Source organism: Enhydra lutris, unplaced genomic scaffold, assembly GCF_002288905.1.
Source record: "Enhydra lutris kenyoni isolate GAN:26980312 unplaced genomic scaffold, ASM228890v2 scaffoldscaffold26, whole genome shotgun sequence".
In the NCBI taxonomy this organism is placed as follows: Eukaryota; Metazoa; Chordata; class Mammalia; order Carnivora; family Mustelidae; genus Enhydra; species Enhydra lutris.
This window is the reverse complement of record NW_019154110.1, coordinates 1,531,176-1,558,402: the sequence shown is the minus strand read 5'-3', so window position 1 is coordinate 1,558,402 and position 27,227 is coordinate 1,531,176. Positions and strand designations below refer to the sequence as shown.

General features: G+C 45.4%; 1 protein-coding gene across 1 annotated transcript in view; it reads left to right on the top strand.

Annotated features, from left to right (window-relative positions):
- The window catches only part of LOC111151679 (replication protein A1), a 76,515-nt gene extending 61,541 nt beyond the window's left edge, over positions 1 to 14,974 (top strand). The window contains exons 13-17 of the mRNA XM_022509814.1: positions 1,468 to 1,600; positions 4,386 to 4,562; positions 7,746 to 7,853; positions 11,053 to 11,139; positions 12,589 to 14,974. Coding sequence (XP_022365522.1) covers positions 1,468 to 1,600; positions 4,386 to 4,562; positions 7,746 to 7,853; positions 11,053 to 11,139; positions 12,589 to 12,693 — 610 coding nt within the window. The 3' untranslated portion in view covers positions 12,694 to 14,974. The remainder of the gene's footprint in view (positions 1 to 1,467; positions 1,601 to 4,385; positions 4,563 to 7,745; positions 7,854 to 11,052; positions 11,140 to 12,588) is intronic.
- Positions 14,975 to 27,227: the final 12,253 nt, after the last annotated feature.

Below are 27,227 nucleotides of genomic sequence, written 5' to 3'. Positions count from 1 at the left end.
ACAGATTTATGGACTTTGCTGTGCTTCTGTGACAGATTTAGCTGCTTACCTGACAGAATGTGAAGGCAATTGTCTGTGGCTTAGGGCAGCAACCACTCTGTTAGATGGTCTCTTTGTAAAAAGCCTGTTCTGTATGTGGTTAGCTTTTAGTCAGCCTCCTTTTATTTTTTATTTTTTTTTTAAAGATTTTATTTATTCATTTGACAGAGAGAGATCACAAGTAGGCAGAGAGGCAGGCAGAGAGAGAGGAAGAAGCAGGCTCCCCACTGAGCAGAGAGCCCGATGCGGGGCTCGATCCCAGGACCCTGAGATCATGACCCGAGCCGAAGGCAGCGGCCTAACCCGCTGAGCCACCCAGGTGCACCCAAGTCAGCCTCCTTTTAGATGACATTCGCATGTTTTTAATCTCAGACTGACTCTTCCCTGTCACAAGTATGTTTCTGAGCCACTTTCCTTCATATCAGCTGTTACATGATCAAGAAGTAGAATCGTTTTTATTAATAACGTGGCATAAATTAATGTCAATCTTGATATTGGCATAGGTAAAATCTCACTAAGAAGATGAATCTACAAGAAAATAGATGTCTTCTGTTAAATTACTTTGGGTTATAGAATCCTTTAAACTCTGTATCAGGCTTTTAAGATCTTTTTTTTTTAAGATTTTATTTATTTGAGGGGTGCCAGGTAGCTCAGTGGGTTAAGCCTCTGCCTTCGGCTCAGGTCGTGATCTCAGAGTCCTGGGATTGAGCCCCTCATCGGGCTCTCTGCTCTGCAGGGAGCCTGTTTCCCCCTCTCTCTCTGCCTGCCTGTGATCTCTCTCTCTCTCTTTCTGTCAAATAAATACATAAAATCTTAAAAAAAAAAAAAAAAGATTTAATTTATTTGAGACAGAGCACAAGCTGGGGAAAGGGGCAGAGGGAGAGTGATAAGCAGACTCCCCACTGAGTGTGGATTCCAAGGCAGAGCTCAGTCCCAGGACCCTGAGGTTATGACTGAAGTCAGGCGCTTAGAAGTCACTTAACCAACTGAGCCACCCACATGCCCCAGGCTTATAAGATCTTTTACTATGGGGACATGCCACCATGTTATAATACGGGACTGTCACTTTCTATGCTGATATATGTCAGTAATGATAAAAATGCAGCTATTGGCTGAGAATGAGCATCAGTAACCTAAAGAACTATGTACCAGATGCTAATTTAAGAAAAGGTTGTTGTATTTTGGTACTGTCTTTCTTGACCACTGGGGGGCATCAAAGCAATTGAGATAAAAAGCGGTCATTCCCTTCCTGCAGTTCACTTAAGATACAAGTAGGAAGATACTAATTTCAGCCCATGTGACCAGGACCCATGAAAGTTGGACAAGTAGGGGGTTGGGAGTATGGATAGCCTATATCTGGCATTCAGAAACAAGTGGCATGTTCAAAAAATATATAAAGTGCCTGTCATTTCTTTGTTTATTTTTCAGGTTCGACTCAGAAGGACAAGCCTTGGATGGTGTTTCTATCTCTGATCTAAAGAGTGGAGGAACAGGAGGGAGCAATACCAACTGGAAAACTTTGTATGAGGCTAAATCAGAGAACCTGGGCCATGGTGACAAGGTATCCCACATTCCTGACTTTCTTCACAGAAGCACATAAACGGTGCAAAAAGATGAGTTTTCAAACCTGATTCCTGGTACTGGCTATCAGATGTTCTTCCAGAGCTATGGTTCTTAAGCGGAGCTCTGACCAGAGCATGGCATGACGGCTGAGAACCAGTGCCAGAGTGAGGAAGCCATGCCTACATGTTGTAGCTCTCACATGTCTTGAGGCAAAAAAAAAAAAAAAAAAAATGTTAAGAACTTGGACTTGGAGAGTTGTTTAATTCTTAGAGGGATCTTAATGAAGTGGTAATGACTTCAGGTCCATATTTATTTTTGCTGATTGTTCCTGCAAATTGAAATGCCCACATACCAAGAAGATGTGTTTGAAGGTTAAAACCAACCCTGAGGGGGCGCCTGGGTGGCTCAGTGGGTTAAAGCCTCTGCCTTTGGCTCAGGTCATGATCCCAGGGTCCTGGGATTGAGCCCCGCATTGGGCTGTCTGCTCAGCGGGGAGCCTGCTTCCTCCTCTCTCTCTCTCTCTGCCTGCCTCTCTGCCTACTTGTGATCTCTGTCAAATAAATAAATAAAATCTTTAAAAAAAAAAACAAAACCAACACTGAGCATTAGCAAGGCTCCATGTCAGACATTAGGCCGTTCCCATGGGCCTTTGCTGGCTGCACGACACTAACCTCTCATGGGCTGAGCGTTTGCCACTATTCTCTGACAGGAAGTGCCTCTCATATTTGACGTTCATTGTAGCTTCCTTTCGCTGTTTGTATGTAATGATGCTCTTCCCATCTTGATCTAAACCTGTATTCTGCCAGCAGTTCAATATTTAAGTCACTTATTTCTCCTTTATGCCCTCCACAATTCCTACTTTTATTATTTTCATATTATAGAATACAGTTTTTATTCATTACTGTCTCATTTTGCTGCACTCCTTTATCCGTCATTGTCATCAACAACCCGTTATGATGCTGTCATACAGCATCTTGAAAATTAAAAATTAGACAGTTCTGTGTTGCCCTGTCAGAGGAACCTGAAGGAACTCTTCAGGTTCTCTTAACACCCAGTTTCCCTCTTAGATCTAAAGTGTGTTATAAGAAGTCAGGCCTGGGGAGGGGAGGGTGCCTGGGTGGCTCAGTTGGTTGGGTGACTGCCTTCGGCTCAGGTCATGATGCTAGAATGCTGGGATCAAGTCCCACATCAGGCTCCCAGCTCCTTGGGGAGTCTGCTTCTCCCTCTGACCTTCTCCCCTCTCATGCTCTCTTTCACTCTCTCTCTCTCAAATAAATAAATAAAATATTTTTTTAAAAAGTAAGAAAGAGGGGCACCTGGGTAGCTCAGTGGGTTAAAGCCTCAGCCTTCAGCTCAGGTCATGATCCCGAGGTCCTGGGATCGAGCCCCGTATCTGGCTCTCTGCTCAGCAGGGAGCCTCCTTCCCCCTCTCTCTGCCTGCTTCTCTGCCTACTTGTGATATCTCTCTCTCTCTCTGTGTCAAATAAATAAATAATCTTTTTTTAAAGAAAGAAAGAAAGAAAGAAAGAAATCAGGCTTGGGGGCACCTGGCTGGCTCAGTTGGAAGAATGTGTGACTTTTGGATCTCAGGGTTGTGAGCTCGGACCCCCGTTGGGTGTAGAGATTACTTGAAAATAAATAAACAATTTTTTTTTAAAAAAAGAAAAGAAAGCAGGCCTGGAGAGCACCTATTTGGTCCCCAAACTTTAAAGTCATGCATTGAATCTGGATCTTACCTGGAAATACAGAAAAACTCAATAGACATTCTCCTAGGAGACTTTCTCCTAGGGAGTAATCTCTACACCCACTGTGGGGCACAGACACACGATCCCAAGATCAAGAGTCTCACACTCTCCTGGTCGAGCCAGCCAGGCACCCAGAGACTTCCTTTCTTAGAGCCTTCTAGAGTGAAGCCCCACCCTGAAATATTCACATTATTGTTTGGCCTTTTTGGTCTGAGACATTGGGAAGCCCCAGAGGGAGCTGTTCATCCCCCAGAATTATTCACTCTGTATCCTCTCCGTGAGAGTTAAAAAGCAAAACAAATAGGGACAGCATAAAGCCGGAGCACATGACTTAGTCCTTGCTACGTTGACTTCTCAGAGATCTCCCTCATCTCCCCGGGTTGACGGCTTAGAGCAAGGTTGGCACATGGCTGCGTGCCTGCATTTGCACATCGTGTGGGGGTGCCTGGGCACCGCAGCTGCAAAGTGGGGAGCTGAGACAGAGAGGGTGACTGCATAGCTCGCAAAGCATAAAGTATTTCCTGTCTGGCTTTCTACCAAGTTTGTCACCATGGCCTAGACAAAGATGAAGGGGAATGCAGATCCCGGAAATCACTGCTGCAGTTTTTCCCGTGGGAGGAAGGCTGGCCATCGCTCCCTAGGTTCGCCTCATTCCCCCCTGTATTTCCTCCATCTGTTACCTTTGGAGAGTCAGAGGAATGGGAGGAGCAAATCTTCATCTCTTGAAGTCTTTGTCTTTCATATTGTCTTTTTCTGTTTTTAATTAACTAATTTGGTCTAATTTCGAATTTGCGTTTATTGTTAAGGGATAATACGCTTTAGAACGTCATTTGTTATCTTCATAGGTTTTGCAGTCAGCACAAGTGATTTCAAAAACTGTAGCATAAATTATTCTCTCTAAGGCCATTGTGATCTTAGGGATTCGAACATGGAAACGCTTAGCGCTTACATGTCAGGGCAAGCTTTGCGCTGCCTCCAAGTCCTCTCTCGAATGTAGGCCTTGCGTTCTAGGTCTCATGTCACTCTTTTCTCCCGAAGGCTGACTATTTCAGCTCTGTGGCGACGGTAGTGTATCTTCGCAAAGAAAACTGTATGTATCAGGCCTGCCCGACTCAGGACTGCAATAAGAAAGTGATTGATCAGCAGAATGGACTATACCGCTGTGAGAAGTGCGACAGTGAATTTCCCAGCTTCAAGTACCGCATGATCCTGGCGGTAAGTGGAATGGGTAGATGGGGAGTCCTGTGCTGTTTCTGGAGTCCCTACCAAGTGGCAGGCCCTGGAGAGACGACAGCAAAAATAAGATCATTTGGGGTAGGAAGCCTGCAGATGAGTAAGTGCTAAAGAGCTGCTTATTGTTCTGTAAGTCCGGCAAGTAAGGGGCCTTCCGTTCCACTGAATAGCAGTCTGTTCTACTAAAAGCTTTTTTTCCTACCAGAAAGTTGCATTTAGATACCCGGCTGATTTCGGCTGCTGTGTGTATAGTACAGTTGTAGCATTGGTGACACTCTCCTGCTAACTGTTATGGAGATAAATTAATTTGAAATGGCATTTCTAAAGAACAGTAATTATACTTATACAGCCAATGCCTATATTTAGTTATTTTTCTTGTAGATAATCTGTTCGTCTTAGCCTTCATAGAGCTGACTTCTCAGGAATGTGACTGCATACTGATGTGGAAGTGTGGCTTTTTTGCATTGTAAGAATTGTTTCTGTTTTAAAAACCTTTAAAGTGGGGCGCCTGGGTAGCTCAGCGGATTAAGGCCTCTGCCTTCGGCTCAGGTCATGATCCCAGGGTCCTGGGATCGAGCCCCGCATCGGGCTCTCTGCTCTGCGGAAAGCCTGCTTCCTCCTCACTCTCTGCCTGCCTCTCTGCCTACTTGTGATCTCTCTCTGTCAAAATAAATAAATAAAAATCTAAAAAAAAAAAAAAGAAAAAAAACCTTTAAAGTGAAGGGGGATTTATTTATTTATTTATTTATAAAGATTTTATTTATTTACTTGACAGAGAGAGAGATCACAAGTAACCAGAGAGACAAGCAGAGAGATGGGGGGGAAGCAGGCTCCCCGCTGAGCAGAGAGCCAATGTGGGGCTCGATCCTAGGACCCTGAGATCATGACTGAGCCGAAGGCAGAGGCTTAACCCACTGAGCCACCCAGGTGCCCCGAAGGGTGTTTTTAAAAAAGAAAAATCATAAGTGATAATAAAGGTATAAGAAAGTAGGTATTCTTGCATTTTTCTAGAAGGTGATTTGGCAATAATATATCAGGAGCCTTTAAAATGTTTATATTTGGGGTGCCTGGGTGGCTCAGTCAAATAACTGGCAAATTCTGATGCCTTCATGGTATTCCACACTACAGATATATAAGAAAGGAATTAACCAGTATAATATGAAGGAAGTTTAAGTTGCATCGAAGTTTTCAAAGTAACAGTAACAAATAACTTTACATAGCTGTTACATCTCTGATGATTTCTTTTTTCTTTTTTTTTTTTAATATTTTATTTATTTATTTGACAGAGACCAGCGAGAGAGGGAACACAGCAGGGGGAGTGGGAGAGGGAGAAACAGGCTTCCCTCTGAGCAGGGAGCCCCATGTGGGGCTCGATCCCAGGACCCTGAAATCATGACCTGAGCCAACCCGACCCGAGTTAAAATATTTGAAAGTGGGGGCACCTGGGTGGCTCAGTGGGTTAAGCCTCTGCCTTTGGCTCGGGTCATGATCTCAGGGTCCTGGAATCGAGCCCCACATCGGGCTCTGGGCTTGGCAGGGAGCCTGCTTCCCCCTCCCTCTCTGCCTGCCTCTCTGCCTGCTTGTGATCTCTCTCTCTGTCAAATAAATAAATAAAATATTTTTTAAAAATATTTGAAAATGGCAAATATATGTTCAGGTTTATTAATTGAAATGGCAAATTTTAAATGGTATGTTTGATATAGTCTTGAAATATGTATGCACACAGAAAACGGACTGAGAGGTTAAATACCAGAGTATTGATTGAGGTTGTTTTTGGTTGATTTCTAGTTTCTTCTGCATTTTCCGTTTTTTTTTTTTTTCTTGTAATAGGAAATAAAAAAAAAAAAAACTTTTTAGATGAAAAAATAAAGGATTTTACTTATCCTTTGTATATTCTAATTGCCCCTTAAAATGTTAGTTCAGCAGGAAAGTTCTATGTTTAAGCTTCCTGTTTTTACAGAAAATAAAGTTAAGTTCATTGAACTAGGATGGAGAAAGTGGTTTTAGATGGTTTCTCAGACTTTCTTGACACTCGTAAATAGGAATCTCAGCACACTGGTCTCACGAGATGGTGTCTTCTTTGTCACCCTCCTCAGCCCCGTTGAGCAGTGCTTTTTGCCTCTAGGAATAGCACGACGTAAACAAACTGTGGGTGTGAATCCTAGTGTGTGATATATCCTCTCATATATGTGAGTGTTTTTAACTTTCCTTCTCCCCTATTTTTTCATCATAACTTTTGACATTAAACCTCCATGTGTATGCCAAGCAAATATGTAGAATCATGAAATGGTACCTTCAAAACAAAACAAAACAAAACCCTGTGCTTTCTTATTTGTACTAAGACTTTTGCTTTAGCAACTGGATTCTGTGTGATCCACTTTCTTTCCTGACTCTCCCCTGTTTAATTTTACCACTGTCAAGTGAAGACACTTGATCGCCCATTTCTGTTGCTAGGTAAGTTTGGCTGCTCGATGAAGCCCCTTAAGTTCAGGCTTTTAAATAGTCTGGGATGTTCAGCAGTGACTAGAACTAGTCTTATGGAACTAGTGACCGAAGGATGTACAGTTAAAATGCAGAGACCCTGCTATCAGTCTTTGGAGGCTCATTCAAAATCTTTAGTCCAGGGTGCCTGGATGGCTCCATGGGTTAAGCTTCTGCCTTTGGCTCGGGTCATGATCTCAGGGTCCTGGGATTGAACCCCACATCCAACTTTCTGCTCAGCAGGGAGCCTGCTTTCCCCTCTCTCTCTGCCTGCCTGTCTACTTGTGATCTCTCTCTCTGTCAAATAAATAAGCAAAATCTTAAAAAAAAGAAAAGAAAAGAAAACTTTAGTCCAAAGGGCATTGCAGCTGGAGGGGAACGTAGTATGGTGTACCTGGATTGTCTGTCTGAGAAAGAAAGTTTAGTTGGATTGTTATTTCCACTGAGATCTGAAATCACATATCCACAGCATATTACGTTCCTGCTGTGATCCAGACTTACCTTTTAAACTTCTTTCTGCAATATTTTCCACATTCTTTTGAAAGAATATATATAGCATATATAGTGGTATTGGTTTTTCCCCTGGGAATTATTTTAATGGATGGAAAAAGTTAATCTTCCAGGCTCCTGAGTGTGTCTTCCTTTTATTTTCTTGGCGAAATTAATATATAATGTGTCTTTTAGGTAAATATTGCTGATTTTCAAGAGAATCAGTGGGTCACTTGTTTCCAGGAGTCTGCAGAGGCCATCATTGGACAAAGCACTGCTCATCTTGGGGAGTTAAAAGAGAAGGTTGGCCTCATCTTTTATTACTATAACAGTTGCCAATATCACCCTTTTTTTGCTCTTTAATTTTTTTTTAATTTCTTTTGAGTGTTGTATGTAGTTTCTCAGTCTGATGATTGTTTAAGAGCTCATCTGATTCTGTCGAATTTTGTCCACCTTGGGTATGCTAACGATGAGTAATCAAGTAATGTATAAAAAAGTGCTGTATGGACACCTGGCTGGCTCTTTCGGGAGAGTGTGCAACTCCTGATCTCAGGGTTGTGAGTTTAAGCTCCACGTTGGGTGTGGAGACTACTTTTAAAAAAGAAAGTGCTTTAAAAACAACACTTTACAAGTATAAACCACTTATTTCTCCTGTTACCGTTAGCACACTACAGTTGATGTGCCTACAGTCACTTGAGAGCTGGAAGGTATCTTCTGAAGTAATATGAAGTGCACATGTGCCCTTTTAACATAATAAACACCTTCCTGAAAAGCTGAGTCAAATCCTGGGTTAAACTCACATATAAGGTACTTGCTATTCCAGGTCTTCAGAGGCAGTTCTTACAAAGTAACTTTCTTTCCTAAGATAACTATCCATTTCATTTCTATAAATTTATATTTTTATATATTAGGTTTATTTAATGTAGGGAATAGATTACTAATTATGCTAAATGTAGGAAAGATACTCAGAGGAAATGTGTAAAGATGGGGGCACCTGGGTGGCCCATTCGGTTAAGCATCTGCCTTTGGCTCAGGTCATGATCCCAGGGGTTCTGGGTTCGATCCCCACATCGGGCTCCCTGCTCAGCAGAGGTCTGCTTCTCCCTCTCCCTTCATCTTCTTTCTCTCAAATAAATAAAATCATTAAAAAAAAATGTGTAAAGATGATCAATGAAAGCTCTTTTCTGGGCCACACAAATTAGCATCTAACTGTACTTTTTTTCCCCCCCTTTTCCTCTAAATTGGTTAGGAAACTTATAAATAAAACACTAAGGAAAAACACACACACACACCACCAGGAAAAAAAAGACTTGTCGTTTGGTGTGTTTTTCTTATTGTTTCCTGTCTTCATTTCGTCCATTCGGTCCCCACCCTTCCCTGACACGCATCTTTTAAAAATTGTGAGATCTCTGAAAATAATGCAGCAAGCCCTTTCATAGAAATAACCAGAATTGACTTTAAAGTATGATGGTATCTTTCCTCTGTTTTGCCTGGTTCTTTATTTTCATATCAGATTTTAAGGCTCGAGGCAGCTTTTCAGGGTTTTTTATGAGCTTATTACCTTTGACTGTTTTTACTGCTGGTGAATGAGGACATATAGAAACGTCCCTCAGGAACCATGATATTCTTGGGGGACATGCTCCATGCTTTCTCTAATCTTGAAGAATAATGGCAACTGGTATAATTTTCTTAAGGTTAACACGTCGTTTTATTTACATATCTGAAAGCCCAGAGGACTTTGTGTGTATATGTGAAGTAACTTTTACAAGAGTTCTGTGTAACAAAGCCATTTTCATGTCTCATGTGGCTTGAAAAGATAATATTTACTGACATGAACGATTAATTTTATATAAAATTACTGCAAATTAATTTTATGCATATTTATATAAAATCCTTGCTCTGATTTCTTTCCGTTTACCAGACTTTTTTTTTTTTAAATAAAAAAGCTTAATTAGTGGGGCGCCTGGCTGGCTTAGTCAGTGAAACATGTGACTCTTGATAGCAGAGTCATGTATTCGAGCCCCACATTGGGTGTAGAGATTACTTTATTTTTAAAAAAGGTAAATAAAGCTTAAATAGTGTTTGAGGGACAAGAGAAAGAGGGAGAGAACTGTGTTTTTCAAACTTTTCCTAGTCTTTACCCACTTTACCTGCCTTCTTTACTTGCTCACAAATCACTGTAAATGCAGAGACTAAGACAGTATGGCAACTTAAAGTGTTTTTTTACTGTTTTTTTCTCTCAATTCTTTTTTTTAAGATTTTATTTTTATTTTTTAAGTATTTTTTTTACTATTTTATTTATTTGTCAGACAGAGAGAGCACAAGCAGGGGGAGCAGCAGGCAGAGGGAGAAATGGGCTCCCTGCCGAGCAGGGACCCTGATGCTGGGCTCAGTCCCAGGAACTTGGGATCATGACCTGAGCTGAAGGCAGACATTCAACCTACTGAGCCACCCAGGCATCCCTTTAAGATTTTGTTTTTAAGTAAATCTCTGCATCCAATGTGGGGCTTGAACTCAAAACCCTTAGATTCCATCCAAAACTTTTTGAAGTTTAGAAATTGTTTTCTTTTTTCTTTTTTTTAGATTTATTTATTTATTTATTTATTTGACAGAAATCACAAGTAGGCAGAGAGGCAGGCAGAGAGAGAGGAGAGCAGGCTCCCCGCTGAGCAGAGAGCCCGATGCAGGACTTGATCCCAGGACCCTGAGATCATGACCTGAGTCAAAGGCAGAGGCTTAACCCACTGAGCCACCCAAGCACCCTAGAAATGTGTTTTCTAAGAGTGGTTTAATTTTTTTTATTATTATGGTGAAATATGCATAACATAAAATTTACCTTTTTAACCATTTTTAAGTTCAGTACACTCATTAAATACTAATTCTCCATTTCCCCTTCCTCTGGCCCCTGGCAATCATTCTACTTTCTGTCTCTGTGAATTTGGCTACTGTAGGTAGAGTATTTTAGTATTTTAATAAAATTCTATCCAAACAGTTTTATGTAATGAAAGGACACCTGTAGATTAGTCATTCCTAAGTAATTTAAACCACTGAGGGTAAAAAACTTTGAGAGAGGTTTTTCTCAAAAGTCTTTTCAAAAACTTTTTTTTTCTCTTGGGGTGCTTGGGTGGGTGGCTCAGTTGATTGAACCTCTGCCTTCGGCTCAGATCATGATCCCGGGGCCCTGGGATTGAGCCCCATGTACGGCTCCCTGCTCAATTGGAGTCTACTTCTCCCTCTCCTCTGCCTGCCACTCTGCCTACTTGTTCTCTCTCTCTCTCTCTCTCGCTATCAAATAAATAAATAAAATCTTAATAAAAAGTTTAAAAAATTTTTATTTTTAAGTAATCCCTGAACCCAATGGGGGGCTCGAACCTACAACCCCAAGATTCAGAGTCACATGTTTTTCTGACTGAGCCAGCCAGTCACCCTTCAAAAATTTTAATGTATATTTTCAAATGGTCTGATAGCTTCCATGCCTAAAGTTTTACATTTGTTTTTGCAGAATGAGCAAGCATTTGAGGAAGTTTTCCAGAATGCCAACTTCCGATCTTTCATATTCAGAATCAGAGTGAAACTAGAGACCTACAATGTAAGTGGGGTCTCCTGGGGTGCAGAAGGGTTAGCAGTGGGGAGCTGCTGTCACCCACAACAACAGTACGGTGGCAACTGTCAGCTAATTGCATACTGTGGACCAGACCCAGTGCTAAACATCCTGCATTTACTACTCATTGACTCTTCCCAGCGCTGAGGTTGATTGTTTTGTCTGTTGTCGAGCATCTAGAGGGAAATGCTGTGTGCTCGCTTCAGTTACAACCTGGGGGATTTTTGTTGGTGTACTGACAAAGAACAGTAAGGTATTGAGTGGACTCACTTCCATGAGGTTTAGGCCCTAAGGTTGGTATCGGAAACAAAGGCTGCACATAATTAAAATTACCTTGAAAATTCCTTTCAGTCGCCTGTAATATCGTATGATTGGACAGTCCATTCGTAACAACAGTACTTGAGCATTGACTGTCTGCTGGTTACTCTTCTACACCCTTTACATCTGTTATCTCACTTGATCCCGGCAGGAACCCACATGTAGGAACTACCGTTATCTCCATTTTACCACTGAAAAAATGGAGGCACGCAGAGAATAAGTAGTTTGTAGAAGTCATATGCCAGCACACGGCCGTACTTAAGATCCTGGCCCGCAGCGACAGAGCTTTGCTTGTCACCATTCTTATAAGTAGGATGAGGTCGTTGCTGGGGAGCACATGCTCACGAAAGCATGTGAGCCCCTGAGCCAGACGGCGCACCCTTTCTGGGCACCACAGCACCCTGCCTCCAAAGGCACTGTTGAGTCCTGACGAGCGCACGAGGAGTTCTGAAAACCTCCCTGCTTGTTTTGGGGGTCCTCACTCTGTTGTGTTATTATGCCCTGACCCTCGCACCTGCTAGTAGGGATGTTTGTTTCTGGAGGCACTGAATGAGGGAGTCAAATGTCTGTGATAGAATGACAGAGTGAGGCGGGACCAGGGGACAACTTGAAGGTTCATGCAGCGCTCTCATGGTGCGGACAAGGAAGGTGAGGTGCAGAGAGGTTGTATCTCCTGCAGAGCTGAGATGGCCGCAGACCAGGCCTTCGTCCTCTGCCGCAGATGCTTTTGCATTCATACCACTCTCAGAACTAGCTGTGTGGCTCCAAGCAAGTCACTTCTCTTCTCTGGGCTCCTGTGTCCCTCTCTGCAGAGAAAACAAAGTGACCTAGATCAGTCCGCTAAGGCCCATCCCATTTGGATTCTAGGTTTCTGAGAGCTTGGGAGCACAAAGGAAGGTTGAAGAGGGGCTTCTGTCCACTCTCCCAGCTCCAGAAGTTCCAAACGGGGCTCTCACGGGGGACGGTTTTCTGTACTAGGATGACTGAACACTGAGTCCCGCATGCCTTTGTGTTCGCTTCCGCTGGGATCATTGAAACCCCTGAAGCCAAGGGGGTTACCACCAGCACTCCGTGCCACGGGCTTTCCTCCACTGACAGACTGCTTTTCTCTTCTTGAAGGATGAGTCTCGAATTAAGGCCACTGTGATGGACGTGAAGCCCGTGGACTACAAAGAATATGGCAGAAGGCTGATCATCAACATCAGGAGAAACGCGCTCATGTGAGAAGAAGAGCAGGGCTGATTGGGCAGAAGTTTGAAAAAGCAGAGCTGAAGTGAAACCGGTTCCTTCTTCCCCCTTCCCTCCGTCCCTTCCCCCATGACATTTCCACATGAGCTGCACGGCGCAGGTGGACAAAGCGCTTTCTTCCCTTGGGCGCGTCTTGGAGCCCGTCGGTACCCACTGATAGAGGCAAAGGGAAACGGACTCCAACAGCTGTGGTGTACACGGCAGCGTCCGTCCTGGTAGCGCGGGGCCAGTCACTCCCTCTGTCTTCAGGGTTTTGTCAGTTTTATTAAGATTTCATTATCTTCAAGCAGGAATTATGTCACAACTAATTGACCCTAACTCTGCAGACAGTGAAATAAATTATGTAATGAGGGTTTCTGCCTCTCCTGCGGTGACACCTTCACGACATGGGTTCCCTCTCAGGAGGGGGAGCCAAGAGGGGGTCATGCGGAACCCATACTTCAGTGAGTGTGTCTTTCTGGAATTCAAAGCCTCTCTCATTCTGGAGGTGCCACATAGTTGTTAATGCTTGGAATGGCAATAGGGTAGAATTATTAATCAAAGACCTATCTTTTATATCTGAAGAATATCCCTCCTTCAGGGTTTAATAGACTGAGTCAGATGGGTCTGATATTAATCAAAATTGTCTCTTCTGAGGAAAGCTGATAAGCATTGACTTGCTGTCCCCCAGGGACATCCAGGCAACTACAAAGCATTGCTTTAGTTTTCACTTCAATTAATGTTGCATTTTGATTGGTGGATGCATACTTTTTCTACCTGTACATATTTCTTGCATTTGTATGTTTCACTTCTTGACTAAAGCTATGTTAAATAGAAGGGATTTTGAAGGAAGAAGCCCTTTGTTTCCCCTGCTTTGTTTTAATAAACAGAATATTCTCTTCATGTGAATCCTACTTTCTTTGAATGCAAAGGGTTCTTGTAACTGGAAAGCAATTAATTAGCCTTCATAATAAATGTTCACTTGGGGGAGATGTTAACTCATTACAGACTCAAAGATCAGTCTGAGGCATAGAGATCACTCATCCTAATGTTTGCGACCCGAAAATGCATCTTTTAAAAGAATGAAAACCCTGCAAACAAAAAGCCATTGTGCTCCAGAATGCTGATCATCAGGCACTTTGGGATCTTATTGATGTTTACACAGCATTCTAACACCAACCAGGCTCTAAAATGTGTACAGACAGTGAGCTAGTAAGAAAACAGTAATTATGCTACTGGGCCTTTCAGTCAGCAAGAGCAAGCTTGCTCTGTGTGTTCCTAATCATATCTATCCGGTTGCCGCCACCCACCACTAGGCATTGGCTGCACATCTCTCTCCCTGAGCATCCAGGCGGTGTCGCAGTCCACCTGGCCGGGCAGGTGCGACATACAGCGGCCCATTGTGGAGCTGGACAGCGATGATGGCCTGGCCATTTCGTCCTCACCTGTCTTCTGTCCGGAGGCAAGTGGCCAGCCCTAAGCTGGATGACTTCTGTTCCTCACAACAGACAGTGTCTCTCTCAAGCCTGCTGATAGTTTGGGCACATCCCAGCCTCAGACGGTGGTCATTGGGCTGCACTTGCCTGTGGGGCTGAGGCTTCAACCATTTTTATGGAAGCTCTTTTCTGCCTGACCTTGTTTATCAAGCACTGACTAGAAAATTATAGTCTTCGGCACAATTCTGGATTGACAAATTGTGGGTTGGAAGTGGTAATCTAGCTTTCAGCCCAGTTACCAGTCTCACATTCCACTCCTCCCAGCATTCCCTATGTTCACGTTCACGTTCACAACGGCTCTCCCTTGTGGGGAGTGAGTTACCCTGACACATCTCAGGACCACTGGACCCGGCGCCGGGTGTCCTGGGTGACTGGCGAATCCACGGGCCGTTCTGGGGGACGGCGGCTCCCCGGAGAGAGGACGTTTAGCTGATTTCCCTACTAAAAATCAGATCACCAGGAGAGGAGCATCAGAAATTGGCTCCACTTAGTTAGGCTTTTAAGAGATCTAGGTCCCTGAGGATGGCCTAAATAGATTCTGGCCCGCAGTTCTTGGAATTCTCTTGGATATGGTTTACCCCAAAAGGCTCTTCATGTTCTATTTCTCATCTTTCACTTTGAGATCAATGTTTATTTTGCGTACACCATGACATCAGCGTTAAGCAATTAGGAAAAAATCTAATCATTTTGCCTTCATTTAAATGGTTCTTGGAGTTCCTCCAGTCTTATTGTGAAAGAGGCAAGAAAAGAAAATAAAAGGGCAATAATCTGATTTCTGTCCATATTTTCAGTGTTTTATGCTTTCCATTAAAGCCTTGCTAATCTCTAGTGTGCTGTTCTTTTTTGAACTACAGGGTCAAAAACTCCCCCCTCCCCCACTTTTTTTTCCCTGAGTGGCCTGTCTTGGAAAAGTATAAATAATATTGATCGTGGTATTTAATACACTAATGAAACCCATGGCTATTGACTACATAATTAATATAGTGTCTAAAAGTGAAGTTTGGCAGCCCAGTGTATAAAGGTTTATATTGACTTGTGTTTCTGTAGCAATATGCCTTCTAAGATTTTATTTATAAAAAGTAAAATGGGGAGGGGCGCCTGGGTGGCTCAGTGGGTTAAAGCCTCTGCCTTCTGCTCAGGTCATGATCCCAGGGTCCTGGAATCGAGCCCCGCATCGGGCTCCCTGCTAGGCGGGAGGCCTGCTTCTCCCTCTCCCACTCCCCCTGCTTGTGTTGCCTCTCTCGCTCGCTCTCTGTGTCAAATAAATAAAATCTTCAAAAAAAAAAAAAAAAAAAAGGAAGTGAAACAGGTTGTTGAGTTTCCTTTCCTTTTCACTCATTAGAAGGCCACTGCTCCCCTAGTAAATTCATTGTTTCCTTATATCAGAGGATTTCTACCCCATCCCCACCCCCACCCCCATAAAATGTGGTTTGTTAGCTCTTAGTCTCATAATCCACTCTTGGTAGAGTTCTGGCTTTTATAAACACTTTTGGAAATAATCCGCTTTCCTCAAAAAGGATAGAATTTAGATGTTTGATTTTCATTTGTTGAAAAAACCTCAACTAAGTACATTTGTTATTAAGCTGGTAAGTATGGTTAATGTCTGTTGAAAAGGAAAGGAATAGGGTCTCTTCGGCCCATTGATTATCTCTTACATAAGTAATCCATGTTTGTTGTAGGAAAACAACCGACAGATAAGAAAAAGGAAATTACCCATAATCCTACAAATCACCAATAACCACTTGTGGAGCTGACTTTTCCAGGCATACATGCATATAAATGTAGTTTTAATTGAAATAGGATTATACTGTGTACACTATTCTGTAACACTTTTTTCCTAGCACTCTAGGATGGACATCTTTTCTGTTTCAATAAAAGTAGATCTGCATAATTTTAATTGGTATTTGGCTGTGTGGATACATATATTTACTGAGCCAATTCATTTGCTGGATGTTTATATTCCCCAATCATTTTTAATTTTTTTGTTAAGATAGAATTGGTGTATAACGTGTTCATTTTAGAGTTACATATACTTCCTAATTGCTATCATAAACCCAGTATTTGGGGCACGTGGGTGGCTCAGTTGGTTAAGCATCTGCCTTTGGCTCAGGTCATGATCCCAGCGTCCTGGGATCGAGCCCCACATTGGTCTCCCTGCTCAATGGGGAATCTGCTTCTCCCTCTCCCTCTGTCTGCCCCTCTGCCTACTTGTGCTCACTCTCTCTCTCAAATAAATAAATAGGGGCACCTCAGTGGCTCAGTGGGTTAAGCCTCTGCCTTCGGCTCGGGTCATAATCTCGGGGTCCTGGGATCGAGCCTGCATTGGGCTGCTTGGTGGGGAGCCCGCTTTTCCCTCTCCTGCCTGCCTTTCTGCCTACCTGTGATCTCTCTGTCAAATAGATAAATAAAATTTTTTTAAAAAACAAAAATAAGGGGCACCTGGGTGGCTCAAATGGTTGAGGCTCTGCCTTCAGCTCGGGTCATGATCTCAGGGTCCTGGGATCGAGCCCCACATCGGGCTTTCTGCTCAGCAGGGAGCCTGCTTCCCCCTCTCTCTGCCTGCCTCTCTGCCTACTTGTGATCTCTGTATGTCAGATAAATAATAAAATCTTTTTAAATAAATAAATAATTAAAATCTTCAATAAAAATAAAAATAAACCCAGTATTCAATGGGCAGGGACATCTATCCTTTGTGGCACTGTGAAAATGTCTGCCTTCTCTACTTGTTGGGTTAGCTTTTCTGATGGCTTTCTCCCTGCCTTAGCCCAGTGATGATGGCTCTAACTCTGTGTGCCATCAAAGGCTGGCAGGTGATTTGAGCAGGTCCTAGAATCCTCTGGAGCAAAAGCAGGTAGATGAATGTAGGGAGGAGAGAGAAAAGGAAGGCTCCCAAGCCATAGATGTTTCCACCCCACCTACCACATGGACGGAGCTGTGGCTCTGAAAAGGCTGAGAGCCTCTAGATTTCTGCTAGTGTGGCAGGAGCGGCCTCTTGAGAACACATTTAACTTGCTTTATCAATCAATATATGCCAATGATTCTTCATCCAAAGCTATTAGTTAACGATTATTAAAGCTTTTAATTGTATTTGTGATGGCGGCTTTATTGTCAAGAAGAGTATGGGAGCACCTGTCTCCTTTTCCTGTGCTGTCCTCCTTGTTTACAAGTGATTTGAAATTAAGATACCTTGTCCCCAAGAACTGTGGTTTATTTGGAGCAAGTCTGGGGACTAAGCAGTAATATCACAAGTCAAATTAAAATTCAATAAATTGGGGCATCTGGGTGGCTCAGTCGTTAGCGTCTGCCTTTGGCTCAGGTCATGATCCCAGGGTCCTGGGATCGAGCCCTGCATTGGGCACCTGGCTCAGCGGAGAACCTATTTCTCCCTCTCCCACTCCCTCTCCTTGTGTTCTCTTTCTTGCTGTGTCTCTCTCTGTCAAATAAATAAAATCTTTAAAAAAAAAAAAGAAAATAAAACTCAGTAAATGGGCCAGCACCCAGCTGGCTCAGTCAATCAGAGGAGCATGTGACTCTTCATCTCAGGGACTGTGGGTTCAAGCCCCACGCTAGGCGGAAAGATTCCTTAAGAAAATAAAAAAATAGGGGCGCCTGGGTGACTCAATTGGTTAAGTGACTGCCTTCAGCTCCGGTCATGATCCCAGAGTCCCAGGATCGAGTCCCACATCCAGCTCCCAGCTCTGCGGGGAGTCTGTTTCTCCCTCTGACCTTCTCCCCTCTTCATGCTCTCTCTCTCACTCTCTCTCTTTCTCTCAAATAAGTAAATACATAAAATCTTTTAAAAAAATAAATAAAACTTAAAAAAAAAAGAAAAGAAAAAATATATGTCAGTAAATGGAGAGATCCCTGGAGACTGGAGTGTTCAGGAAAGCTTTCACAAAGAATTGAGTGATAGGAGACTCACAAATTGTTGCCTTCATTTCCATCAGGGGCCGTCTGGTCTATATGGTCTATATGGAAGATCACGAACAACAGCTGATAATGACCGTGTGTTCTGTGTCGCCGCAGATGAAACTGTGTAGACGCCATGAAAGGTGCACCAAAGGGCACTGAGTTCCTTCTGCGTGTCTGACCACAGTAGGGGTAGGGGGCTTACAACTTCTATTGCCAGATCCTGTCCTAAGAGTCTGCAATTTGCCAATAACTGGTGGGTGTGCTCCAAGACCTTGAACCTCACCATTCTGCCAGCCTCTCAGCTTTGCCAGGCTCTCCATGACCGTCTCCTTGCACCCCCTGCTTCTGAGCTATTGCTAAATCTCAAAAATGTATAATTTTTTTAAGATTTTTTATTTATTTATTTGAGAGAGAGACAGTGAGAGAGAGCATGAGCGAGGAGAAGGTCAGAGAGAGAAGCAGACTCCCCGTGGAGATGGGAGCCCGATGCGGGACTCGATCCCGGGAATCCAGGATCATGACCTGAGCCGAAGGCAGTCGTCCAACCAACTGAGCCACCCAGGCGTCCCAAAAATGTATAATTTTCAAGAAAACAGTCTTCCCTTCTCCAGCCTTGACGACGAGAGACCATGCAAAAAACTGAATCCCGCCTGCCTGGGGAGAAATATTTATATCCAGTTCAGAAGTGAGCATGTAAACTTTTCATAATGGTGAGCCCTTCTTATGAAACTGCACCTGCTCCCTAGTGGATTACCCAGTTGGTAATTGGAAGTGTGTGCCGTCATTAAAAATGACAGCTTCCTCACATAACATGCTTGGTGCTTGTAAAATGCAGATAACTCGGCCTATATATAACCTGGGTGTGTTACAGCTTCCTCCTGGCGGTTAGGTAGCCCAGGGGCTGGCGCCTGGGAAAGCAGGGGAGCTCGCGGCAGGCAGTGGCATTGTGCTCCTGAATGCCTTGCCCTGAAACGGAGTCAGAAAACCAGGACTTTTTTTAAAAATAAGCCCCCACCGGACTCTCATCTCTCCTCTCCCAGTTGACACCGCTGTTCACGTTGAAGTTTATTTATATCTTCAGTCAGCCACGGTGCAGAGGTCATTTCTGTTGGCCTCAAATTTTAGAGGCTTATGTGTTTGCCTAGGAGAGCTGCTCTCTCCAGCACTCAGGCTTGAAATGCAAAGCCTGTCTTTTGTAGAAGCTTCCCCGTCTCCATAGCACCCCCTTCTCCCACCACCACCATCACCATTCCCTTCTTCGCTATTTATTTAAAATCTGAATAGCTGTAGAAGGTGCATCCCTATAAATGAGCTCTCCTCCTGTAATGGGTTCTCTCCAGGCAGCAAACCTTCCATAAAGGAGCCACTAATTAAGCAGAAAACGGTTTGTCTTGCTTAGCCACGTTCCATGAATCCAGCAGTCAATTTAGGCGATGGCAACATCCTTCTTTAGAGCTATGATTTTAATAATATTCCTCTGTCTTTCTGCCTGCGGTTGGTGGGGGTGGGGGTGGGGGGGTTGTGGTGTTGTGTGTGTGTCCCGGTTCCTGTCTTGCTCTCCCTCTTTAAGAGGAAGATCCCTTTCCACGGACGTCCCTTTTTATGAAAATCCCTATTAAAGTTACTCTTCCAGGATCAAGCCCACGCTGAGTCTTCCCAGCCAGAGCGCGGTGCTGTGGGGGAAGCGCCATGATTTGCAGTAGGGGCACGCACAGGTCTTTGGGGAAGATGCCTGTCAGTCTTGGGTGGTGAGAGGCCTGAGCAGCTGTCCCCCTTCGGTCTGAGGCACAATCGAAGGTGTGAGCACGTGTCCCCGGTCCGCGTGCCGCCCGTGCCTTCTAATAGCACCTTTAGATCCTGGATCCAAGTCTCATTTTGCGTGTGTGATTAAATCGCGGGTGGCTAGGAAAAGCAGAGCCCTCTTAATTAGAGAGCGACATTCTTGCATAGGAGTTGTGTTCCGTGCGTGGCATCATTGTCACGGCAAATTACCAGCTAGGTTAAATATTGAGCTGGTAGTTTGCAGAGCTTCAATTATTCCCCCCCACCTCCTCCTCCCCTCGCCATCACCTGCTATCCTGCACTTCTAACTTGATCTTCTGCCAAGTGGTAGCTTTTAAGTGAGGCTTAGAGAAGATACACTTTACAGCGGGAGCAATAAATCTGGCTTTGGGCAAGTTAGAGGATGCCCAGAACATCTCAATGAGGGGCACAATTTTGCTGGGTGTGTGGGGGTGCGCTGGGGCCATCTCACGGGCCGTCTAACTCCAGCCATAAAACTCCTAGGTCGGTCAGTATATCTTGCACGGGTGTCTCTAGTGTGAAAACCCTACATTGGGGATGCCACAAGAAACGCAAAGGGAATGGAAGACTTGGTCCCTTCTCTCTCACTTGGAATCCATGACGGGGATCCACAAGACGGAAGCACACACTTTTTATAAACAAGCCAAGCGACCCAGAGCAGACCGAGTACACGGTGGCAGAGAGGAGGAAACCATCGGGTAGAGGCGAGTGGTCATGATAAAGCTGGGGACCATGGACTGGCAGGGCGAACAGAGAGATACGTGTCCAGGCGAAGGACCAGCCGATGCACAGGCACAGGAGGAGGACAAAGTGGGCCAGGTGCAGGGGATACCAAGGAAATGAGTTTGGTTTGAGTGGTATCGCCTTTTGTCGAGAAATAATAAACGAGATTGCGAACATCAGGAGTGCAGCCTGGATGGTGATTTTCTGGGAGCTTAAGGCTTAAGCCCTGTGGAATGCAGGTCTCAGCGAGTGTCCTTTGTCTTTAAGTGACCTTTCAGTGGTTCCTAGAACTGGGCTTCTGGCTCACAGAGTCTGGGGGGGAACATTGTTCCAGCTCAGCCCACTCTGCTTAGCCAGCTAAAGAGCGGAGGAAATCCTGTAGGGATGATATTGGAGTGTTGTGCACTCGATTCCTCACAAGCGTCCTGCTGGGCTGCTCATTTTCTCTGGACAAAGATAGACTGGCTCCCTCTCTTGTTGATGGAATGAAAATTCTCTCTTGCATTATGGCTCACGTGATAACTTTGGTGGCGGTGGTGTGGGGATAAGGAAGAGTCTCTTAATGGCTCTAGTTAAACCTGGTAATATCACTCCATCAACCTTCAGCCTGCTGTGGGAATCTAACCCAGATTCACATTTCTGAATGTCTAAAACCTGCCACTGGCATCTTCAAAGTGCTAAAAAGGAGCTGGCCGTCACTCCGCGATTTTGTGGAGCGTAAGTATAAGCCAGCGCGCTCGTTTCTTGACTCTGGAATTGTGCCTCTTCCCCGGCCAACTCCCCAGCCCAAGGTCAGTCTCCTTGGATCAACTTGGGAAGTCAAAGTTATTTCGGCTGCAGCATCCCCCTTGGCAGTGTCTTAGCTGCTGGCACGCTGGTTTAATGCCCCCAATGGAAGAGAACTCATTTTATTCTGGAAAATGGGGAAATGAATTTGCTGCAGGACCTGCCCAGGTCTAATTAGTCCAGTCTGCGAGCAGGGCTTGCTCCGCGTCTGAGGCGTGTGTGCACGTGCATGGTGTGTGTGTGCACGTGCGTGGGGCATGTGAACGCGCGTGCCCTTGGCTACAGTAAGACCCGCTCGGCAATGGCGGCATTTGGTTCACGTACGCCCACTTGAGTCCGGAGCTCCAGAGAGCTGGTGGGTGTGGCCACCTCACAGCCCATTTGCCTTCCTGAAATGGTCTCATAGGGAAAGTAGCCAGGTCAATGTCGAGGCAACTTTTTGGTGAGAATAAGAAAGCCGAGGCCACAGGCTGAGGCCCCTCGGGGGAGAATGGGGAGGGACTGGGAGAAAAGACACAGGTGGGAAAGAGGTCATTGTAACCTAAATTAAATAATGGGAATGACAGTCAAGCAGCCTCGGAATTACAGGACCCTGACAAAGGGCTCTCCTGGGAAACGGGGCTCAGCCTCCTGTCCTGAAGTCCAGGAAGGGGATCTCTCCACCCAGCCGGGCCTGCGGCTGGAAGCGAAAATCGCTGGAGCATTCTGTTTCCATAAACCTGGAAACACCGGAGTGAGCTGGGGGCCCCTATCTGTACCCAGCATCCAGAGAGGATGGCATAAATGTTTCCGGTGTGCTCGGGGTAATTAGCTTTGAATTACCATGTGCATATTTTCAACATGTAAATGATCATCCCAGATTTTCGGAAACAGTTTCACACGAATTCGAATTCGACCGGCTCCTCTGCCCGCCCCCCCGCCGCCCCCCGCCCCCCGCTCCCGGGAAGGCCGCTGGGCGGCCGCGCTCGGTGCAGCCGGGCGGAGCACAGCGGCTCTGAGGCTTCGGCGCAGGCCGGGGGCGGCGAGGGGCGCGCTAAACCCTCGGATAAAGGGGGATTAGGCCGCAGCCGCGGGTCCTGGCTCAGCCCGCTTGCCCAGGACTCTCCTTCCTCCAAGCCAGCGTGGTCTGTGCCAGTTTTTCAAAACGATTTGTTCAGCTTTTAAGTTTTCCATTGTCAATGAAAAGGCAATTCCGTTTGGGTCGGGGTTTTTTCGGTTTGGGGGGAGGCGTTTGTTTTGTTTTCCCCTTCTTCATTTTATGAAGACCTGGGCAGCGGGGAGGCTTGAGAGATGACTAGCCAGGTAAGAACCACATGCGGTATTTTACACCGGCAGACTGCCCTCCAGCAACTTCAGTCTCCCCAATGTTGGGCCCAGAACGTAAACAGCAATTTCTAAAATCCCTGTATCAGTAGAGAGTGGCAAAGGCAAAGGTTTTCATGCCCCAGCCCTGGAGCCTCCTTCCTCCCGCAAGAACCTGTTCGAGGGGGCGCCCTCCGGAATCCTACAGAAGCCCCTCCGAGGCCCTTTGGGCTCTGGGAGGAGACGTTTAAAGTCAGCTCTCCAACTTCGTGGGCCTGAATGCAGAGCGGCGGCTTGCATCCTCTTCTCCCTGGTAAGCGTTGTTTCTCCAGCAGGGGGTGCTGGGAGAATAGAAACTACGAGCCGGTGCCTAGGACCTTCGTGTGGGAGCTATCTCTGCTGAGATCCTGATTGAATGAAAATTGTTCATTATGCAAACTGTCTGGTTCAACACACAGAGGCAGCCCCCAGGCACAAACCCCAAGTAGTTGCTTTTTCTCTACCCAGATTAAAACATAGGAATTGCTTTGATGTAATCTTATAACAAAGCCTAATAGAAATTTTATTTCTTCTGAAGTTGCCTGTCATTTCTTATTGCCCCCCTTCCTCTGTCCTATTAATACCCTTACAGTCAGGAATCTGTGGCTGCGTTCAGACTGCCTTTGAGGATGAGAGCAGTGTGTTTTTCTCGGTATGGTCCAGGTTATTTAAATACGGTTACTACACTGCTTGCAATATGTTTAATCTTTTGGTTCCCCCCAAGCCCCCCCCCCACAGCTATTTATCATTTTAATGGAATGCTACAGAATATCACATTATGCAATGTGTTTAAATTGATAAATTGTATTAGAAAAATATTGGATAGGATGTTTTAATGGTAAGTGGGATTTTGTAGAAATATTTTCTCATTAGTAGATCAGCTGCTTGCAGGGAGGAAATTGTAAAGATTTGAGAATAAGCTATATTTATGACCTATTTGGCTAATTAAAATTAAAGCATAATTTTAGCATGAAGTTCCTGCAAGACTTTGCAGAGAGGGTGGAGGAAGAAACTTGCCCAAATCCAGTTAACTTTTAAATGTCAGTTGCCATAACAACTTCACATGAGCCATATTTTTACTTGAAAATTCCTTTTAGGATTCAGTTGCTATAATAATTTGCCTCAGCTCTTTTTAGGAGGCATATTTTCCCATTTTCCTTTTGTGATCATTTCAAGGCTTTCATTACTGGAACAAAAATGACCATGTAAACCTCAACCCTTCCTTCTTCCATGTACCGGAGCAGAGTGGCCCCCCAAAATAGAAGTGTGGGCTACGGGGAATTCGTCTGCGGAGAAGGCTCTCCCTGGCCACCAGGGAAAGGGGTCAAGGGCTAGGGGTTCGTTGCTGTGGGAGCCAGTGCCCTTCTTGGTGGAAATTATTGAGTCAACAGAATTTTTTAAGTGTGACTATTCACCTTTTCTGTGTCCTGGTGGTTTCGCACAAGGCAAAGACCAGCCTGACCCTCTGGAGAAGGAATGGGTCCGCTAAGCCCTCAGCGGCTGCTGTCTACTTGTTCGGTCTAAGTATTGGCATCTGATGACTAAGTGAGGCAATCCCAAATGTATTTACTTAGAAGCAAAGTGGTAGCAGAATAAAGTTCAGTGCCCTTTCCTTCGCTGTTCAGCTGTTAACCTTACTTCCTTAGATAATATGACCTCAGAGAAGCACCTGCGACTAAGATCTCTTCTGGTCACAGACACACTGGAGGGGACTAATTGCTGCCAGTCTTCGAGATCTCTCTGGAGCCCGCATTGTCATTGCTTAGGGCAAGCCTGTGAGCCCAAGGAAAGGGTCTTACGAGTGGGTAGAACACTTAATTTCAAGAAGACTCATGGTCCGTCTCCTTGAAGGAGCTTGGCGCTCATCTCCCATGTCCCTGGTGGAAGCTGCGATCAGGTTTCTGACTTGACCCCACCCTGGCTTTAGTGACCACTGCTCCTCTTCCTGGGTCTTGCCCTGGACCTTCCTTTCTCTCTCCCATCTCCTCTCACCCCAAGTCTTGGGTGGGATCTCACATTGTCACATTTTCTGGGACTCTGAAGCTTGCAAGGGGACCATGGGACTCCTGCAAAGAGGATAGTAGAGAAAGAGGCACCCCGGTTGCTAGCCGGCCCTCCCCTGGGGTTCCCCATCGGACAGACTCCTGGTGTCCCCACCTTCGCAGTGAGGGGAACGTTGACACCCCCACCCCCACCTCATAGGGCAGAAGGGACAATCAAATGCAAAAGTTTGTGGGAAAGAGACTATAATAATAATAATTATTATTCTATTTTTCCTGTGGGTGATCCAGCCTTTGGAGGTGTGGAGCTCATACTCTGGAAAAACCAGCCGGGCTGGCAACATGAGCTGCTCTTTTCAAACCTCAGTGATGTGCCCCTGTGAGATACTTCGGGGAAGGTTTGCATCTGTTTGGGGATGTTCGACATTCGGGTCATTCTGCACACATCCGCTGAAATGTAATACTTGACATTTCTCAAACATTCATCAGTTGTGCTTTTTTTTTTTTTTTTAAACCAAGGGTAACTGAACTCTGTGTTCAGGGAAATTGAAATAAAACATTATTGCTTGGTTTAGATGTGGAACTGGAGATTCTGCTTCATCTTAACCCTCCTCGGAGGACTTTCAGCCTTTCCCCACCTTCCAGCCCCCAGGCGGAGGAAACAGACTGTTCTTCACGCTCCAGGGCAAGCTGCAGGCAGGTGGGGAGGGCTCTGTGGTCGGTCACGCAGATCTGGGCTCAGATCCCCCACCTCCTACTACTTAGCTGACCTCAGAACTCCTCCCCTTGCATACAAGCCACAGGTGATAACAATACAAGCCTTTCAGGTCGGTCGTGAGGATTAAAAATAATATACTTAAAGCACCTAGCAGAGAGTGGTCTAAATTCCCAGCCTGCGGTGCTAGTTGCTACCCATGCTTGTGGAATCATGGAAACTCCTCTGGCGGGTCTGGCCCAGCTGCCAGCGCCCTGTGACCCCTGGGGAGATATTTTCATCCCCTCAACTGATTCGAATGAGACAGGTTCTAAGAGCCCGGTGGTGACCTTCATCTCCAGAGTTCCTGAAGGCAAATCTGGGACAGTGGGTGTGGATAGCCTTATAGGTAGGTCACTTTTGACTCAACTGAAGGAAGTGTTTTCTAATTATTAGAACCAACCAATGACATAATAGGTCACTTTAGAATATAATGACTTCCACCCCTTTTCAATTAAGAAAAGGCTGGTAAACACTTGCAAAGCCCCTGTAGAGGAGGTGCCCTATGCTTGGCCATTGCAACTCAGGGCTTCCAGTGAGGACAGTTGGTGAGCAGGTACATCCTGGCTACACTGGACTTCTGGCTCTCTGGGATGCCCCGTGGGCGAGATGCTCTGCCCTAGTCAGCCATCTTAGAAAATACCTCAGAGACAAGGCTTTAGGGGCTGAGCGACACTCTGAGACCAGGAGATGGTTTTGAAAAGAGTGGCCTGGGAAAGAGAAAGAAAGGAAGGAAGGAAGAAAGGAAGGAGGAAAGAAAGGGAGGGAGGGAGGGGTGTGAGGGAGGGAGAGAGGTAGAAAGAAAGAAGGAAGGAAGGAAGGAAGGAAAGAAGGAAGGGAGGGAAGAAAAGAAAAGAGAAGAGTGGTGGCCTGGTTTGAGGAAAGGCTCAGTATCCCTGTGACTTTGTTAGGGAGCCACAATTGCAGCTGTCCCAAGGGCAGGCAGGGGGTCCAGTGGGAGGAGGACCAGTCCTAGAGAGGAGGCTCTGTCCTGGGAGTTCTCCAGATGGCTTTGGTTGTCAGAGTGGGTCGAACGCCAGCTGTCCAAAAGGTATGTCTAAAGGAAATTGGGAATGGGGCCTTATTGGAAAAAGGGTCTCCAGGTCAGATCATCCTGGATGTGGGTGGTCTTGAACTCCAGCAACAAGTGTCCTCAGAAGAGAGAAGACAGAGATGGGAGCTAGGCAGGCCTCTACAAGCCAAGGACACCTTGGATGTCTGAGGCACCTGAGATACCAGGATGGCTGAGGCACGGAACCAGCGCTCCCTCAGAGCCTCCAGAAGGGAACAACCCCTATGACACCTCGATTTCAGACTTCTGACCTCCAGACTGGACAGAATAAGTTGCTGTTGTTTTTAGTCAGCCAGTTTGTGGTTGTTCGGCAGCCCTAGGAAACTCGAACCGCGATTGTTCTGCCATCTTGAATTCCCTCATGCTCTTTCGGCTGGGTCAGTGAGGCGAGCCAGGGGATCACTCATTTTTCCATTGTATTCTGGGACCAACCGTGATCCTTCATTCCGGGGGGCTGTGCTGCTAGGCTCCTCAGCTCTGTATACTCCCTTGTCTCTATCCCCAAATGCCTCCTGGCATCTGCTTTCTTCCATGTCAGGTAAAATGCTGTTGTATTCTTAATGGCTAGGGTTTTATTGCTTAATGAGGTCTGAGCCACAGCATGAAGGAACACGGGGCCATTAGCACAAGGCCTACGCCCATGC